General features: G+C 47.0%; 1 protein-coding gene across 7 annotated transcripts in view; it reads right to left on the reverse strand.

The window, feature by feature from the left end:
- SLC20A2 (solute carrier family 20 member 2) overlaps nucleotides 1-20,221 on the reverse strand; it is a 123,975-nt gene that overhangs the window by 10,744 nt on the left and 93,010 nt on the right. For all 7 annotated transcript variants that reach the window (XM_032143780.2, XM_032143777.2, XM_032143781.2 and 4 more), the window contains 5 exons: nucleotides 19,341-19,457; nucleotides 14,173-14,376; nucleotides 11,773-12,361; nucleotides 4,910-5,095; nucleotides 3,609-3,693 (listed from right to left, as the gene is read on the reverse strand). In XM_032143780.2, the coding sequence (XP_031999671.1) occupies nucleotides 3,609-3,693; nucleotides 4,910-5,095; nucleotides 11,773-12,361; nucleotides 14,173-14,376; nucleotides 19,341-19,457 (1,181 nt within the window). The remainder of the gene's footprint in view (nucleotides 1-3,608; nucleotides 3,694-4,909; nucleotides 5,096-11,772; nucleotides 12,362-14,172; nucleotides 14,377-19,340; nucleotides 19,458-20,221) is intronic.

Raw genomic sequence — 20,221 nt, forward strand, 5'->3', positions numbered from 1 at the left:
AAAAAAAAAAAAAAAAAAAAAAAAAAAAAAAGTTTCCATCTTATTTCCTGCCAAGTCCCCAACTTTTCCCTACTTTCTATTAGATGGCTCTAAGCAAGAAACTTAAAAATCAAACACAGGATAATTATCCTGAAAACTGATGCAATTCAACTATGACTCTATGTGGACATCAATACCCTTTGAATGTTTCCAGATTCACAGCCTCACTCACAGAGGGCCCCATTCTTCACGCCATCCCACGGCTCTCATAGTTCATCCCACATTTGCCATTTGGGGACTGTTGTGTGCAGGGGAAATATGTGATATGAGAGAATAAGTGTTATGGGGTAATGACAACTGTGAACTCTTCTCAGTACTTCTATTATTTGGACTCTGATGAGAACCATTTGCTCTCCAACTGCAAGTTCCTGAGAGCTGAGACTCTGTCCTTAGTGCTCACAGGGAATAGCTCTGGGCTTTGCCCAGAAGTCCACGATCAATGGTATCAGACAAACTGACTCAGATCCAAGTTGTGAGCTGTCTTGTCTATTTTACAGATGGCACCCCGCTGCAGTCCCATTCAGGGAGACCTGCTTTAAGTGCCAACAAGCTATCCTAATACTACTCATCACCAGCTCAAAGGAAACAAAACTGGCTGGGCACGGTGGCTCATGTCTGTAATCCCAGCACTTTGGGAGGCTGAGGCAGGCGCATCACGAGGTCAGGAGATCGGGACCATCCTGGCTAACATGGTGAAACCCCGTCTCTACTAAAAAATATGAAAAAGTAGCGTGGTGGGGGGCGCCTGTAGTCCCAGCTACTCAGGAGGCTGAGGCAGGAGAATGGCATGAACCCACGAGGCAGAGCTTGCAGTGAGCCGAGATCACGCCACTGCACTCCAGCCTGGGTGACAGAGCGAGACTCCATCTCAAAAAAAAACCTTATCATGTACTTTGTACAGGTATTTTAGGATAATGATAACATATACATCTATTCACTAAGGTCCTGTACAAACTGGATGTAAATGTCTTAGTCACACATCATTATAGTATATATATCGATACAGTATTGGGGAAATCACACATATAGATAATTTAAGAGTTTGGCTTTTTAAATAAGCATTTTATACTTTTCATCTATTCCTATAAACTGTATTCTAGAGTTTAGTGTTATTAGCAAAATCAGTACTATCTGTTCCAACACTGTATACAGTATACATCCAAACGGATTAGACTGCTCATACAGTTAGCTAAGTGGCACCAACCTGGAAGAACCAAACCTGTGCTGGTTTTTCAAAAGCTCTTTCAGGCCAGGTGCGGTGGCTCACGCCTGTAATCCCAGCACTTTGAGAGGCCAAGGCAGGCAGATCACCTGAGGTCAGGAGTTCGAGACCAGCCTTGCCAACACAGTGAAGCCACGTCTCTACTAAAAATACAAAAATTAGCTGGGTGTGGTGGCGCACGCCTGTAATCTCAGCTACCCGGAGGCTGAGGCAGGAGAACTGCTTGAACTCAGGAGGCGGAGGCTGTGGTGAGCTGGGACCATGCCATTGCACTCCAGCCTGGATGAGAGTGAGACTCCATCTCCAAAAAAAACACAAAAAAACAAGAAAAGCTATTTCAACTGGTGTAGAAGAGTCTGCCTTCGGCAGTCTTGCTTAAATGTAGGTTAATCATTAAAAAGATGGCATTACCTCTGTTTAAAAGCATTCCAAAAGACAACTGATGCCTATAGAAAAGTCACAAGCCCAGTGTCCTTGGAAAAGAATGTATTTAGCGACATGCGTCTCCTCCACGCTCCACACACCACAGTGAATGGAAGTGACGTGGAGTCCGGGGAAGATGTCACTTTTCATTCCTTATAGTCTTGCATTGTTTGAAATATTTCAATGAATATGTGCTTCTCTGGTAAGTTTTAAATAACCCACATTAGGAAACTCACAATGAATGGGCGGCGGGTGCACCTGCACCTCTTCCTGCCTTCCTCCCTCATGCTTGCCAGGCGGAGCCGGGGAGGACACTGGCCATGCCGTCCATGTGGGCGCCTCAGCTGGGCTGCTCCCTGGCTGTGTAATCTCGGGCACGTTACTTAACTTTCCTCTGCCTCCGTTTCCTCATCTATGAAGCTGGGGAAAGTTCTTGGGGAGACTGCCAGTGGAGTACTTGCCCCAGGCACCTTGGCCATGGTCAGGCACCACGATGGTGCTGATGGGGACCTGAATGAGAAGGTGTGTGGCCTGAGGCGAAGATCTGAATCCTGGATCTATCACATGTGGCCATGTGCACGTGGGAAGTGGCCCAGCTCTGAGGGAACCCAGTCTCCTCACCTGTGGACTGGGAGTGACATTTCCGCCCCCACAGGCTTGCTGTGGAGAGGGAACGGTGCGCCATGCGTGTGGTGTTGAGCACGGTGATGATCAGTAAGTGGGGGGATTTGTATACAGAAACTTTGTGGAAATTGAAGTATTTCTGTATATGGTAGCAAAAAAGAAAAAAACAAACTCTTTCCACTGAGGCTGATTCTTCATGCGCGGAGCCCCAGCTTTGAAACACGCTGCTGGGCCACTCCAGATACTCTTGTGAGGGCTACCTGACCTGGGTGTTTGAAGCATGAAGCCACTTGCCTTTGCTTGGAGTTTTCTTTTAAACATACTGGCTGGAATCTTAAAATTGTGAGTAAATATGAACGTGGGTGGCTGTGTCTGTTATGAGGGCTCATATATTCCTCCTGGTGCCGAGAGCTCTGCCCCCAAGCAGCAAATGCCAATTAGTTTTTCTTGAATAATACAAATGAATGAACCTAGGAAAAATCTCAAAGTGACTTTTGCTTTGTTGAGACTGGTGAGTTTGCCTGTATACAGAGACTTGCCGGAGCTATTTTAGAAGTATCTGCAGATACTGGGCAGAGTTGGGTGATGAGACGGGGCTCTGGTCCTCCCCACCTGGGTTCTGGTCCTCCCCACCCTGGCCACCTGTGGATCACTCCCTGGAATTCCCGGAGCCTGTTTCGTCTTCACTGGTCTTCAGGGCTCCTCTCTGCAGCTCCAACTTTCCACACCATGACCAGCAGCCCTCTCTTATCCAGCTGCAGGTTTCAGAGCACTCCACAGGGTCAGTATCAGCAATTACCCCTCGTGGGGAATTTATGGCAATATAGTCACTTTGAACATCATATAAGGAACAAAACCAGAAACAACCGTGTCCTACAATTCCACAGAGATGATTTTTGTTAATTTCTAACACTGTCAACCCCCAGTCCCCTCAATGGCTGGACCAAGTGGCAGGCTCCCAAGTGAGCCTGCAGGTATGCTCAGCGCACACAGGACGCCAATCAAACTCCACCATGGAAACAGTGGGAGGATAGCAGGCCAGTCCCAGGCAGGCCATTCCCAGGCAGGCCAGCCCTAGCATTCTGCCTTGGAAAAGCCAGGTCTGAACGACAGATAGTGTCATCCTGCCGAGAGGAGGACGGTGGAGCGGGCAGATGGAGGAATACAAGGTCCCGGATAACCTGGAGCTGCATTTTGCACAACCATCTACAGAGCCCTACAGCTTCCCCTGCATGCGCTCCGGTGGCCCTGGAACCGTCCCAGTGGCCTGGGGAAGGGCTCCCGGCTAGAAGGGGCCTACCTTACAGTGCGTGGTGCTAACTGGAAGCCCGATGTTGGAGGCGATCACCACCGTGAAGGCTGAGGCCAGCTCGATCGTGAAGCCGCTGCGGGGGGAGCATGAGACACGTCACGGGTGCCCTCTGTATCAGCCTCCCTGACACCCCGTGGGTGCTAGAGGCTCGCCAGAACATTCTCTGGGGTGACTGCCGACTGCTGACTGGGCAAGATCAATTTTAACAGAACAAGAGGCCGCTGCTCAACACAGCGATTCCCACCAAGGCTGCATTTTCCTGTGCACGGGCCCCCAGCAGCCTGGCCTTCTGATACGTTTTCAAAGACCACACACTGCAGTAACTGGGCCAGACATTCCTGCTGTGCAGTAAGATAGTAAATCAGTCATTTCTAAAATGCAAAGGAAAAACTATGCTCTCATTTAAAAAATGTGCACTAATTACAAAAGAGTGTATTTTTCTTGGATTACGAATTTTTCTTCAAATCAATCTTCTAGACTATCTTTTATTGAAATGAATTTCAAGTGAGAACTTAAAATTAGAAATTTTAAGTCTGTGTGTATATAGGAGGCTCACTGGAGCTATTTTAGCTTTCTCTGCAGATGCGGGGCAGAGCTGCGTGATGAAACCTGGGTTCTGGTCCTCCCCACCCCGGCTGCCTTTGGATCCTTCCTGAAACTCCCAGAGCCTGTAGGAAAAGGAAACCTCCCACATGTTTTAAAAAGACAGATTTCCCACCACAGGTGGCTCCAAATTTTGGTCATGTTCGGAAAGTTCTGGAAGTTCCTTTAACCCCTGATGCAGCTGAAGGCTATGCAGTTGAGAGACCACATTTAAAGCCTTCAGAGCTCACCCACAATGGCAGGGGGTGCCTCCCTGTCTGCAGAGCAAGAGGAAAGTAACCCCAGCAGGGTGGTTGCTGAGAGGTAGGGTGGCCAGAGAACTTTCAGGAAAGGCCAGCCCAGGGACCTGTTTAAGTCTGTGCCCTCCCTGCCCACCTGCCTTTGGCCCCCGTGCTGGCTGAGGGTGAGCTTCTCCTCTCCTCCCTGCCTGCTCTGCTCCACTACCCCTGCTTGTCTGCCCTTCCCACTCCTCATCTCAGGGACCCTGTGGCTGGGGGCCGGGCACAGTGAGGGAGGGCAAGGATAGGTGGCATGCTAGGTGGGGCCATTCTTGCCCACTGTCTCCTCCTCCCTGTGACCCGCTGCCGACTGCTGGTGCCGAGCAGGCCGTTTAGACACAGCCGGGAAGCTCTACCCAGGCCTCGGATGACAAGACCTGCCCCGCCCGTCCACCAGCCCAGGCTTACCTGGACGGCGTGATGGGAGTGAGGTCCTTCCCCATGGTCTGGATCACTCTTCTCCCCCAGACCCAGAGGCCTGTGCAGATTCCAACTCCTCCATAAAACAGCAGCCAGACGGGTGTAGCTGCTTCTTGCATTACCCCGCCTTGTTTGTAAATCAGCCACAAGGCTACCAGGGGACCGATGGCATTACTGGGAAAAATAAAGAGAGAAAAGATTAACTATATATGCAAGTAGCACTGTACATGATACAGGTGACTTTATTTTATTGTGCTTCACTTTATCACACTCCACAGATATGATGTTTTTTTTTCTTTTTTTTTTTTTTTGAGACGGAGTCTTGCTCTGTTGCCCAGGCTTGAGTGCAGTGGTGTGATCTTGGCTCACTGCAACCTCCGCCTCCCCAGTTCAAGCGATTCTCTTGCCTCAGCCTCCTGAGTAATTGAGACTACAGCTGTGGGCCACCACACCCAGCTAATTTTTATATTTTTAGTAGAGATGGGGTTTCACCATGTTGGCCAGGCTGGTCTCGAACCCCTGACCTTGTGATCTGCCCACCTTGGCCTCCCAAAGTGTTGGGATTACAGGTGTGAGCCACTGCACCCGGCCTTCAGATATGATGTTTTTTATGAATTTGAGGCTTGTGGCACCCCCGCACCAAGCAAGTCCGCTGGTGCAATTTTCCAGCAGTATGTGCTCACGTCATGGTCTCTGTGTCACATTTTGGTAATTCTCACAGTATTCCCAAATTTTTCATTATTATCATATCTGTTATGGTGATCTGTGATAAGTGATCTTTTATGTTACTATTATAATTGTTTTGGGGTGCCATGAACTGTTCCCATATGAGATGGTGAGCTTCACTGATAAATGCTGTGTGTGTTCTCCCTGCTCCACTGACCGGCCACTCCCTTGTCTTTCTCCCTCTCCTCCAGCCTATTTCCTGAGATACTGCTATATTGAAATTAAGCCGATAAATTACCCTACAGTGCCCTCTAAGTGTTCAACTGAAAGGAAGTGTTGCGTGTCTCTCAGTTTAAATCAAAAACTAGAAATGATTAAGCTTAGTGAGGAAGGCATGTCAAAATCGGAGATAGGCCAAAAACTAGGCCTCTTGGGCCAGTTAGCCAAGCTGTGAATGCAAAGGGAAAACTTCTTGAAGAAAATTTAAAGTGCTACTCCAATGAACACATGAATAATAAGAAAGCAAAAGAGCCTTAGTGCCGATATGGAGAGTCTGAGTGGTCTGGATAGAAGACCAAACCAGCCACAACATTCCCTTAAGTCAAAGCCTAATCCAGAGCAAGGCCCTAGTTCTCTTCAATTCTGTGAAGGCTGAGAGAAGTCAGGAAGCTAAAGAAGAGCTGGAAGCTAGCAGAGGTTGGTTCTGGAGGTTTAAGAAGCCATCCTCATAGCATACAAGGTGAAGCAGCAAGTGCTGATGGAGAAGCTGCAGCGAGTTCTCCAGAAGATCCAGCTAAGATCATTGATGAAGGTGGCTACACTAACAATAGATCTTCAATGTAGAAGAGTCTTCTATTGGAAGAAGATGCCAGCTAGGACTTCCATAGCCAGAGAAAAGGCAATGCCTGGCTTCAAAGCTTCAAAGGACAGGCTGACTCTCTTCTCAGAGGCTAATGCAGCTGGTAACTTTAGTTGAAGCCCATGTTCACTTACCATTCCAAAACTCCTATTGCTCTTAGGAATGATGCTAAATCTACTCTGCCTGTGCTCTAGAAATGGAACAACAAAGCACATCTGTTTACAGCATGGTTTACTGAATATTTTCAGCCCACTGTTGAGACCTACTGCTCAGAAAAAAATGTTAATATTTCAAAATATTACTGCTCATTGACAATGCACTTGGTCACCAGAGAGCTCTGATGGAGATATGCAAGGAGATGAATGTTGTTTTCCTGTCTGCAAACAACAGCATCCGTTCTGCTGCCCATGGATCAAAGAGCAATTTGACTTTCAAGTCTTATTACTTAAGAAATAACTTGTAGGGCTAGAGCTGCTATAGATAGTGATTCCTCTGATGGGTCTAGGGAGTCCACTGAAACCTTCTGGAAAGGATCCCCCATTCTAGATGCCATTAGAACATTTGTGATTCATGGGAGGAAGTGCAAATACCAACATTAACAGGAGTTTGGAAGAAGTTGATACCAACTCTCACAGATGAGGGATTCAAAACTTAAATGAAGGAAGCCACTGCAGATGTGGTGGAAATAGCAAGAGAACTAGAAGTGGAGCCTGGCGATGTGACTGAACTGCTGCAATCTCATGACAGAACTTGGACAGATGAGGAGGTGCTTCTTATGGATGAGCAAAGAAAGTTTCTTGAGATGAAATCTACTTCTGGTGAAGATGTTGTGAACATTGTTGAGATGACAACAAAGGATTTAGAATATTCCACAAACTTAGTTGTCAGAGCAGAGGCTGGGTGTGAGGGGATTGACTCCAATTTTGAAAGAAATTCTACGGTGGGTAAAATGTTATCAAACTGCATTACATGCTACAAAGAAATCTTTTGTGGAAGGAAGAGTTAATTGATGCAGCAAATTTCATTGTTGTCTTAATTTAAGAAATGGCCACAGCCACCCCAACCTTTAATCACCACCACCCTGATGAGTCAGCAGACATCAACATCAAGGCCCAGACCTTCCATCAGCAAAATAATGATTGGCTGAATGTTCACAGGGTTGCTAGCATTATTTTTTAGCAATAAAGTATTTTCAAATTAAGGTACGTACACTGTTTTTTAGACACATTTAATAGACTACGGTATACTATTACAGAAACGTAACTTTTCTATGTACTGGGACACCAAAAACTTCATGGATATTGTGAAACTTGTTTTATTGTAGTGGTCTGGAACGGAACCCACAGTGTCTCCCAGGTATTCTGTACACGGTGACTTTTGTCTTGAGCATAGCTCAACTTGGTGTATTTGAGGTTCACCTATATAATCTATTCATGGTCAAAATGATTTTTTTAAAAAATTTTGGTAAAAAGCATAACATAAAATTTACCATCGTAATCATTCTTATTTATAGTTCAGCAGTGGTAAGTATATTTACATTGTTGTGAAACAGATCTCCAGAACTTGTTCATCTTGCAAATGTGAAACTCTGCACTCTTTAAACAAATTCCCACTGCCCCGCCCCGCAGCTAATGGCAACCACCATCCTACTTTCTAGTTCTAGGAATTTAACTGCTGTAGACAGCTCATAGAAGTGGGATCATAGAGTATTTATCTTTTTTTTTGAGACGGAGTCTTGCTTGGTCGCCCAGGCTGAAGTGCAGTGATGTGACCTCGGCTCACTGCAATATCCACCTCCTGGGTTTAAGCGATTCTCCTGCCTCAGCCTCCTGAGTAGCTGGAACTACAGGCACGTGCCACCACGCCTGGCTAATTCTTTGTATTTTTAGTACAGATGGGGTTTCACTGTGTTAGTCAGGATGGTCTTGATCTCCTGACCTCATGATCCGCCCGCCTCAGCCTCCCAAAGTGCTGGGATTATAGGCATGAGTAGTATTTATCTTTCTGTGATGATTTATTTCACTTAGCCTAATGTCCTCCAGGTTCATCCGTATTACAGCAGGTGACGGGACTTCCTTTTTTAAGGCTAAATAATATTCCACCGTATGCATGGACATAATTTGTTTCCATTCACCTGTCAGTGGACATCTGAATTGTTCTCCCCTTTTGCCTATTGCAAATGGCAGTGCTTTGAACATGGGATACAAATATCTCTTTGAGACTCTGCTTTCAATTCTTCTGTATGTATACCCAGAAGCAAGAGTGCTGGGCCATAGGGGAGGTCTGTTTAATTTTTTGAGGAGCCTCCATCCTGTTTTCCATAGTGGTTACACCATTTTACACCCCCCATTAACAGTGCACAGGGTTACAATTTCTCTACATCCTTGACAACACGTTACTATTTTTTTTTAAGTGGTAGCCATCCTAATAGGTGTGTAATTTATTATTATTATTTTTGAGACAGAGTCTCCCTCTGTTGCCCAGGCTGGAGTGCAGTGGTACAATCTCAGCTCACCGCAACCTCTGCCTCCTGGGTTCAAGTGATTCTCGTGCCTCAGCTTCCTGAGTAGCTGGGACCACAAGTGCCCACCACCAGGCCCAGCTAATTTTTGTATTTTTAGTAGAGGTGGGGTTTCACCATGTTGTCCAGGCTGGTCTTGAACGCCCGATCTCAGGTGATCCACCCCCCTCGGCCTCCCGAAGTGTTGAGATTATAGGCGTGAGCCACCGCGCCTGGCCTATTAAATTAAATTTTTTTTGAGACAGAGTCTCACTCTGTCACCTAGGCTGGAGTGCAGCGGCATGGTCCCAGCTCACTGCAAGCTCTTGTCTCCTCCTTGAGCCAGCTGTGTAGACTGGGTGTCACTGAGTCACTGAAACTGGATTCCAATTTGGCTTTGGTCTCGCTGTGTGACCCTAAGCATCAGATCCCATCTCTGAGAGACACCCGCCCCTGGCTCAGAGGGGTGTTAGAGACAGGGCGGGATAGGCCATGGCAGCTCAGTGCTGAGGTCTCGGGGCTCAACCTCATGCTGAATGCATGGACGCCTCTTCTCACTCAGATGACTTCTAGAATGGTGCTTTCACCAGACGCCCTCCCTGCTCCAAAGCCCCAGGATAGTCCCCACGCTGCAAGCAACTGCTCTCAATTCTACAGTCATCCCGAGCAGCCACTGCCTAGATGCTTCCTTTGAAATGAAACACGGTGTGTGTGTGTGTGTGAATGTGCATGAGTCCATGTGTGAGTGTGCGTGTGTGAGTGCATCTGAGTGTGTGAATGTGAGAGAGTGTGTTGTTACTTTTCCATGGATATGTTTTTCTCATCTCCCTAACTGGCGTTTAAACTTCTAATGGACGAGGACCCAGTTCCTAGCACTCTGCCAGTACCAGGCCTTCCATAAAGAATGCTTGATGAGGAGGAGGAAGTGGGACGGTGTGGGGGCAGACAAAAAGTTACTAACATAGGACAGAGCATGCTGTCTCCAAGAAAATATCAAATAAAATACCACAGAAACGCCCATGTGATGCTGAGCAGAACATAAGATGCCCAGGTTCGCCTGCAGCGAGACTTCTTTTACGAAGAGCAGAGATGCAGCTGCACGTGGGGAGGCGGTGTGCGTAGCCCACGGGGAGTCACTGACTGTGACAGAAGATGACAACGGCACAGTCCCCTGAAACGTCAGTGGGCTCACCATGACTGTGATGGCATGAGCAGAAATGGACGGAATCCGAGCGAGTGGGGAGCACCATCCTGAGCACGTTACAGGGGAAGCCTGGGAGGTTGCGACTCATTTTTCCCCATTTTACAGATTGGGAAATGGGGACTTCAGAAAAGCACATGCCTTGTCTAGGGGTTACACAGCTGGACGACGACAGCGGAGACCCAAACTTGGGGCTCCCGGGCCCCAGGAGGCCGCCCTGCTTCCTACACACCAGGCTTGGGCGTGGGGTGGGGCAGGTGGGGTGGGTGGGGTCAAGGTTGGAGGGTCATATCCGCCCGTCCCTACACACTCATTGGCAGGATGCCTGCGACATTACCATGTGAAGTGACCTGCAGGCTCGGGCGGCAGCTCCAGTGGCTGCATCATGCAGTGGGGAGAACTAGGGCCCACAAGTGGGACGGAGCCTTCTCACTGGGGTTGAAGATGTCACTGAAGGATGGCCGGGCATGGTGGCTCACACCTGTAATCCCAGCACTTTGGGAAGCTGAGGTGGGCGGATCACCTGAGGTCAGGAGTTTGAGACCAGCCTGGCCAACATGGGAAACCCCGTCTCTACTAGAAATAGAAAAATTAGCCGGGCCGGGTGGCAGGAGCCTGTAGTCCCAGCTGCTTGGGAAGGCTGAGACAAGAGAATCACTTGAACTTGGGAGGAGGAGGTTGCAGTGAGCTGAGATCGCGCCACTGCACTCCAGCCTGGGGAACAGAGTGAGACTCCGTCTTAAAAAAAAATTAAAATTAAATCACCTCCTAGGAAGTTCTCCTAGCGTCCTGGTTCATCACACCTTCTGGCTGTTTCCTCGGTCCGTGCACTCTGCCTCCCGCCTGCCTGCCTCGCTGCCCCAGCGCTCCTCCACCCATGTTACCTGCTCTGCACCCAGCCTGGCCTGTCCTGAACTCGGGCGTACACCGCCGCTGCCTGCTCAGCCTCAACAGCAGCATCGCGCCCTGGCTGCATCCAGGGCCTCGGTCATCCCTAACAGACGGCAGCTCCACTCTCGCCTTTGCCAAGGCCACGGCTCCAATCTTGGTAGCTGCCTCTTTCCTTCTTCTCTCACATCTGCATCCAGGCTGTCGTCCAAAGCCAGTGCCCCTGTCAAAAGTGCCCTGTGTGGCCCCTGTCAAATGTGCCCTGTGTGGACCCTGCTCACAGCTCCACGGCTCCCCTCGCGAGGTGAGGCCTTCCTTCCTGTGTCCATTGGCCAAGTGCTCTACATCCACGACCTGCAGACCGGCGACCTCCTAGCTCGTCCTGGAGAACACAGGTGCGTGCCCGCCTCAAGACTGCACCTGCCGTTTTCCTTCCTGCTGACGCCACGTGGCCGCCCCGCACCTCCGTCACTGGCCAGCCCTTCCCCGGGCAGCCCAGGTCACACTGCCATCCAGGCGGCTCCTGCCCCGTGTCTATCTACCTTACTTTCCTGTTAACACTGTTCGCTGTCCCGCACGCAATGCTGACTTATGGGTCTGTCCACCGGCTGCGCACCCCTATCCCGGGCAGGGGCTTCCATCGGTGCCGTTCACTGCTGGATCCCAGCACCCGCACAGCGGTGGCCCCTGGCGGAGCCTCAAGGACCCTTGTTGAATGAATGAATGAAAGCACCCACCTCACGTCATTGCCGCCGTGAGCAAAGGACCCGAAACAGGCAGTGAGGACCTGCAGGAAATGGAACAGGAGGTGAACCTCGGGCGCGTCCTTCTCCTCCTTCTCCTCCTCCGCAGGGTCCTCTCGTGGCTGGTCAGGGTCGGCCAGCTCCGACGCCAGCTTCATCTCCACGCCGCCCTCCTCCGCCTCGATCTCCGCCTCTGCCACCGCGTTACAGTAGCTCGAGTAGCTGTCGTAGCGCAGCCTCTTCTTGGAGTAGGACACGGTGTCGCCCACCAGCTTCTCACTGTCCTCTGGGGCCGATGAGTCCGCTGCTCGGAAGGTGGCGTGCACTGGCAGCCCACAGATGGCTGCGGTGTAGCAGGTGTAACTGTTGTTACGGCGCAGCAGCCGGTAGTTGCTTTCCTGGGCCGGCTTATCCTCGGGGCCCCTGTCGATGTGGATTTTGTGCAGCAAGTCTTTGTAGAGCCCCGAGTCTTTGTGCACGGTGTGGTACACATGACCATCGCTCCTGGTGTGGCCATCGAAGCCGAAGGTGCCATTGGAGACGGGCGATTTCACGGAGCCATGGGTCATGGACAGTGCTCTTCCTGAAAAGGGTTAGAGAAGGTCTCATTTTCCAGTCTTTTTTTTTTTTTTTTCTTTTTTTTTTGAGACGGAGCCTCGCTCTGTCCTCAGGGTGGAGTACAATGGCGCGATCTCGGCTCACTGCAACCTTCGCCTCCCGGGTTCAAGCGATTCTCCTCCCTCAGCCTCCTGAGTAGCTGGGACTACAAGTGCGACACCATGCCCAGCTAACTTTTTTTGTATTTTTAGTAGAGACGGGGTTTCACCATGTTGGCCAGGATGGTCTCAAGCTCCTAATCTCGTGATCTGCCCGCCTTGGCCTCCTAAAGTGTTCTGATTACAGGTGTGAGCCAACGTGCCCAGCCCCAGCCTTTTGAATACAAGCGAAGGAAACACTCCCTACTATTTCATGGCACTTATCTCTGGAAGGCTGGGGATGACTTATTAACATATACTTTCTTAAGTTGGCCATAAAGGACATGTAATATGGTTACCACTAAAAAAAAAACAGAAACAAAACAAAAAAAAACACGTGGAAACATACAACAAAAGGGCAAAACTAACAATGTGGTATTTTCAAAACATCTTAAGTTCTGCTAAAAAGTGTCTTCCAGAAATTACTATGGCACTTGGCACATTTTTTGTTTCTAGAAACCAACACAAGGAGAATCTTTTTAAGAAACTCATCTTAGAGAAACTTCATTCATGAGACAAAATCCACTTCATGTGAGGTAGATATTCCAAGTGCTTCTGTTTTGTTTTGGTTTTTAGAGACAGGGTCTCAGCTCTGTCACCCAGGCTGGAGTGCAGTGGTGCAATCATAGCTCACTCCAACTCCTGGGCTCAAGTCATTCTCCGGCCTGAGCCTCCCAAGCATCTGGGACTACAGGTGTGCACCATCATCCAGGCTAATTTTTTAGGTGCATCTTAAAAGGTCAGCCATGAATGTCAAAGGCAGTATCTGAGATAGTCAGGCAAAATGAATTTGCTTTCTCTGGGCCACATCTGAGACTGCACCTGTGGCAGGCAGGTGCCAGAACCCACCTTGCAGAGGTGGCAGCCACCGGGGCAGGCTTCGGTGAAGCTGTGTTCCCCTAGCACTGCCCACAAACATTGAGAGTCTAAAGGACACTGAATGGTCTGGATGTTTTCTTTTCTTTTCTTTTTTGAGATGGAGTCTCGCTCTGTTGCCCAGGCTGGAGTGCAATGGTGCAATTTCACTCACTGCAATCTCCGCCTCCCAGGTTCAAGTGATTCTCCTGCCTCAGCCTCCTGAGTAGCAGGGATTACAGGCACCCGCCACCATGCCCAGCTAATTTTTGTATTTTTAGTCGAGACAGGGTTTCACCATGTTGGTCAGGCTGGTCTTGAACTCCTGACCTCAGGTGATCCACCCACCTCGGCCTCCCAAAGTGCTGGGATTATAGGCGTGAGCCACTGCACCTGGCCGGTCTGGACATTTTCTAAGGTTTCTGTGATTCTGTGACCACCTCCTTGGTTACAAATTTAGCTTTCTCTTTGCATCTTCCATAGTAAGCTGGGTTAACCAACGTTCAGCAATTCGGTAACTCCTGGGGCATGGAGATCTGCATATGTAGCTGAGTGGGTGCAGCACAGACATACAGTGAGTGGCCCCAGCACCTCTGGTGAGACTATAAACAGCTCTTAGAAGAAATCACAGGACAAGAGTGAGCCTGCTCTGCTGACTATAGAATGGTTTCCTGAAGCCTCCCTAGCTTCTGGGTTTTCTCAAATTATAAAACCGGGGGATCCTTTTGTGCATTAAAACCAGATTGCCCACAGCCAGGCCCCAGGCTCTCCAGGCACATCTTACCGTATGCAGCCCGAGGGTGGCTGCCCGCAGAAGTACCTTCCGAGGTCCCCGACGTCTCCCCTGCTGCTCCCGTGAGCGGGATGGTGCTGTCATCATTAGCCTTGGCACCTGGTAGCTCTTTAAATACTGGGGACTCTGCTTCCTGAACTTTACTGAGGCTTTCGTCAGATACTCGTGATAAAGCACCTTCTTTTTGTAATTTGCCTAAAGAAAACAAAGCCATACTGAACATTCTGGAAGAGAGTTCTTATTATTGAAACATGAATATTAAAAAGTGAATCTATATCTTTATGCTTTAGCACTGATTTTGGAAACAAAAAAAAGTTATAGCTAGATAGAGAAAATGAAGTTGAGGCCAGGTGTGGTGGCTCACACCTGTAATCCCAGCACTTTGGGAGGCCGAAGCAGGTGGATCACCAGGTCAGGAGTTTGAGACGAGCCTGGATAATATGGTGAAACCCTGTCTCTACTAAAAATATAAAAATTAGCCGGGTGTGGTGGCGGGTGCCTGTAATTCCAGCTACTTGGGAGGCTGAGGCAGGAGAATCTCTTAAACCCGGGAGGCAGAGTTAGCAGTGAGACAAGATTGTGCCACTGCACTCCAGCCTGGGTGACAGAGTGAGATTCTGTCTCAAAAAAAAAAAAAAAGAAAGAAAAGAAAGTCAAAAGTTCAATTAATTACCTGGAACACTCTAGCTAGAAAATTCAGCAATTGAGGAACAGATGGAAATTTAGGGCCTGAGTTATCATATCCAAAAACAACAACAAAAAAGGGTTAGATCCGAATACCACAGTTCCCTCTAGCGCTAACGTTCTGTAAATCTATAGCCATCCAGACTGGCCTTCTGTTTTCTTGAAGCTAACCTCAGAATCAGAAATTTCAATTTCTGAAAAATTGCCTTTTTCAGAAAGTCACATAAATAAAATAATAAAATATGCGATTTTTGAGACTGGCTTTTTCTACTCAGCATAATGCCTTTGAAATCCATCCACATTGTTACATGGATCAATAATTTGTTCCTTTTAATTGCTGAGTAGTATTCAAATGTACAAAGGCACCACAGTTTATTTATTCTGTGGATAATGTGGGTTTTTGGAGATTGCATATAAAGGTGCTATAAACATTCACGTGCAGATTTCTGTGTGAATTTAAGTTTTCATTTTTCTAGGGAAATATCTAGGAGTGGTTAAGAGTATATTTATGGCAAGTGTTAGCCATATAAGAAGCTGCCAAACAGTTTCCCTGTACCATTTGACATTCCCACCAGCAATGTACGAGGTTCCAGTTGCTCTTCATTCTTCTAAATACTGACAACATTTAGTACTGTCAGTATTTTTCATTATTTATTTATTTATTTATTTTTGAGACGGAATCTCACTCTGTCACCCAGGCTGGAGTGCAGTGATGCTATCTCAGCTCACTGCGACCTCCGCCTCACGCGTTCAAGCGATTCTCCTGCCTCAGCCTCCCAAGTACCTGGGACTACAGGTGCGTGCCACCACGCCCAGCTAATTTTTGTATTTTTAGTAGAGATAGGGTTTCACCATGTTGGCCAGGATGGTCTCGATTTCTTGACCTCGTGAACTGCTCGCCTCGGCCTCCCAAAGTGTTGGGACTACAGGCGTGAGCCACTGTGTGTCTGGCCCCATCTATCTTCTTTGGTGAAGTGTCTATTCAAATATTTTGCTCTTTTTTTTTCTTTTGAGATGGAGTTTCACTCTTTTTGCCCAGGCTAGAGTGCGCTGGAGTGCACTAGCGTGATCTCCACTCACTGCAACCTCCGCCTCCCAGATTCAAGTGATTCACCTGCCTCAGCCTCCTGAGTAGCTGGGATTAGAGGCGCCTGCCACCATACCTGACTAATTTTGTATATTTAGTAGAGATGGGGTTTCGCCATGTTGGCCAGGCTTGTCTCGAAATCCTGACCTCGTGATCCGCCCACCTCGGCCTCCCAAAGTGCTGGGATTACAGGCACGAGCCACCGTGCCCGGCCTATTTTGTTTTTTTGTTTGTTTTTTTGAGACAGAGTCTTACTCTGTCACCAGGCTGAAGTGCTTCGGCGCAATCTCGAATCACTGCAACCTCTGACTCCACGGTTCAAGCGATTCTCCTGCCTCAGCCTCCTGAGTAGCTGGGATTACAAGCATGTGCCACCACGTCCAGCTAATTTTTGTATTTTTAGTAGAGACAGCGTTTCACCATGTTGGCCAAGATGGTCTCAATCTCCTGACCTTGTGATCCGCCCGCCTCGGCCTCCCATACTGCTGGGATTATAGTCGTGTGCCACTGCGCCTGGCCTATTTGCTCATTTTGTAATTATTTGTTTTCTAAAATTTATTTTTATTTTTTGAATACAAGTCCTTTGTAGTTACGGGATTTGCGAACATTTTCTCCCATTCTGTTCCCGGTGCTTCTCATAGAGTGATAGTTTCAAATTTTGATGAAGTACAATTTATCAAGTTGTCCTTTTTTTTTTTTTTTTTTTGAGATGGAGTTTTGCTCTTGTTGCCCAAGGTAGAGTGCAATGGCACAATCTCGGCTCACTGCAACCTCCGCCACCCAGGTTCAAGCAATTCTCCTGCCCCAGCCTCCCAAGTAGCTGGGATTACAGGCATGAGCCACCACACTTGGCTAATTTTGTATTTTTAATAGAGACAGGGTTTCTCCATGTTGGCCAGGCTGGTCTCGAACTCCTGACCTCAGGTGATCTGCCTGCCTCAGCCTCCCAAAGTTCTGGGATTACAGGCATGAGCCACCATGCCTGGCCCAACTTGTTCTTTTATAGAACATGTTTTTGGTGTCATATCTAAAAACTCTTTCTCAACCCAAGGTCACAAAAGTTTTTCCTTATTTTTTTTTTCCTAAAAGTCTTATTGTTTTTTAAATTTTATATTTAGATCTATGATGCATTTTAAGTTAATTTTTAAAATAAGGTTTAGGTTAAGGTTCTCATTTTGGCATATGGATGTCAAGTGTTCCAAAACCATTTGTTGAAAGACTGTCCTTTCTCCATTGAACTGTTTCTGTACCTTTGTTTAAAATCCATTTGCCACATTAGTGTGGGTCTATTTCTAGACTCTATTCTTGTTCCATTAATCTATGTGTCTCTCTCTTCCCTAATTCCACACTGCCTCGTGGCTTCATAATAAGTCGTGAAGTCAGATTAATATGAATCCTCCAACTTTTTTCTTTTCCAAAATTGTTCCAGCTCATCTAGTTTCTTTGACTTTCTACATGAACTTTAAAAGTGGCTTGTCTAAATCTACAAAATATCCCGCTGGGATTTCTATTTAAATGGTCTAAAGTCTAGAGATGAATCTAAGAACTGGCATCTCTACTATACTGTCTTCCAATTCAGGAGCATGCTTTGTCTCATGTATTTTGGTTTTCTTCGAAAAGTGAATTTCCAAATGCAGATATATCCATACCGAAATGTGACCCTATGGTACATGCTGAGACCAAATGTAAATACCTGTTTTTTGAGAGTTTTGTAAAAAGTATGTGGCTTCAAGGCTTGAAATTCAAATATAGGGAATTGGGAATAGGAAAACAGCCCTGGCTGACTTCCTAAGCCATATTCTTCTTCTTTTTAAAAACGGTTTTCCTTTTAATAACATGAGTTTTATTTTTATTGTTTCGTTTATTTATGTTGTTATAATTACTATAACTACAATAATACAATTATTATAGTACTATAGAGTACTATATTGTATATTACACTATACAGTTATCATATAGTATAATAATTGTATTATACCACAGTATAATTATTACAGTACTATAATAATACAATTATTATTATAGGTTTTATATATATATATATATATAATAAAACGCATACTTTTTTTTGTTTTTGAGACGGAGTCTCGCTCTGTCGCCCAGGCTGGAGTGCAGTGGTGTGATCTTGGCTCACTGCAACCTCCGCCTTCTGGGTTCAAGCAATTCTCCTGTCTCAGCCTCCTGAGTAGCTGGGACTATAGGCACCTGCCACCAGGGCCCGGCTAATTTTTGTATTTTTAGTAGAGACAGGGTTTTATTTACCTTGTTGGTCAGGCTGGTCTCCTGACCAATGAACTCCTGACCTCAGGTGATCCACCTGCCTCGGCCTCCCAAAGTGCTGGGATTACAGGTGTAAGCCACCATGCCCGGCCAAAAATGCATACATTTTAAGCATCCAGGTGATGACCTGTTGCAAGTGGGCACACCCTAAACCCCTTCCCCGATGAAAACAAAGACATTTCATATCCCTGATAAGTTCCTGAGCTGCCTTCTCCAACCCCCACCCATCCCAGGCGATCAGTGCTTTCTGTTGCTATAGATGAATTTTCCCTATTCTTAAATTTAATGGAAAGATCCATAAAACTTTTAAATGAAAATTTATGGAAATGTTATGAAAAATGCCAGCATGCAGAATAGGTGCTCTTCCGGATCATGGGCTTCTGCTCAGTATCACGGCTGTAGGATGCCTTCAGCCATCAGGTCCCAAGCAGTTCATTCTCTCTATTGCTGTGTGGTCATCCATCACATGAATTTACTCAATTTGGTTACCCATTTGCCTGCTGACCAACACATGGGTTGTTTCCACTTTGGGCTATTATGACGAAAAGATTTGTATACAAGTCTTTTTATGAACACGTTTTCATTTCTTTGGATAAATAGCTAGGAGTGAAATTACTGGCCCACATGGTAAGTGTAAGGTTAACTTTATAAAGAAATTGCAAACCTAACTTCCAAAGTGGTTGCACCATTTTACATTTCAGCATAAACCTGGGAGAGTTCCAATTATTTCACTTCTTCACCCACATATGGAATTGTGGGAACTTTGTACTGTTAGCCATTCTTGTGAGTGGGAAACAAAATCTCCTTGTGGAGTTAATTTGCATTTCTATGAAGGCTAATGTTTTGCCACAGGCTGGCAGAACTGGACTGCACAGTTAACTGCCAGTTACTCATGGCAACTGGGACCTTGCTGCCCACCTGGGTTACAACTTATCAAGAAAACATCTGAGCCAGAAAGCACTCAGGAACGGAGAGACAGAGGATGGGGTATGTTCTGGAGTCACCCACACTTCTGTTTCCTCCATTAGTAAGGATCATGGCATGTTACATGTGAGGTTTTGGGAATCAGGAGCATTTCTGTAAATTAGAAGAATCAAAAAGCCCATACCTGTTATTTTCCTCCGCATCCACGGACACACGAAGAGCCACACAAAAAAAGCGAACAGAAGGGCGACACCAAAGGAAATGAGGGCTATGGCCCACATGGGGAGAACGAGGCCGAGCACTGGGAAGGAAAATGAGAAGCAGTGTCATTACTGGAAACTTCTGCAAAGTCAAGCCTCAGGGCGGTGGACTTCCCACTCTCCAAATTGAGAACGAATCACCTGGATTTTGTAGTGGATAAAACTCTCAACCAAAAAAACATGCTATACTTTTGAGAAAGCTGTATGTCCAAGACGTCTTATATCTTGCAAATATGTGCTTAAACTAGTTAGTAAGCTAATTATTAAAATTTTACCAACTGGGGGCCGGGCATGGCGGCTCACGCCTGTAATCCCAGCACTTTGAGAGGCCAAGGTGGGAGGATCACCTGAGGTCAGGAGTTCAAGATCAGCCTGGCCAATATAGTAAAACCCCATCTCTACTAAAAATTCAAAAATTAGCTGGGCGTGGTGGTGCATGCCTGTAATCCCAGCTACTCGGGAGGCTGAGGCAGGAGATTCGTTTGAACCTGGGAGGGGGATGTTGCAGTGAGCTGAGATTGCACCACTGCACTCTAGCCTGGGCAACAGAGCGAGACTCCATCTCAAAAAAAATAAATAAATAAAATAAAAATAAAAATAAAAAAAATAAATAAAATAAAAATTAGCCAGGTGTGGTGATGTGCACTTGTGGTTCTAGCTACTTGGGAGGCTGAGATGGAAGACTTGTCTGAGCCCAGGAGTTCGAGGCCACAGTGAGCTCTGATCATGCCACTGTACTCTAGCCTGGGTGCTGAGTGACAGAGTGAGACCCTGTCTTGAAACACACACACACACACACACACAC

The sequence above is a fragment of the Hylobates moloch genome, unplaced genomic scaffold (assembly GCF_009828535.3).
Source record: "Hylobates moloch isolate HMO894 unplaced genomic scaffold, HMol_V3 SCAFFOLD_22, whole genome shotgun sequence".
Classification (NCBI taxonomy): Eukaryota; Metazoa; Chordata; class Mammalia; order Primates; family Hylobatidae; genus Hylobates; species Hylobates moloch.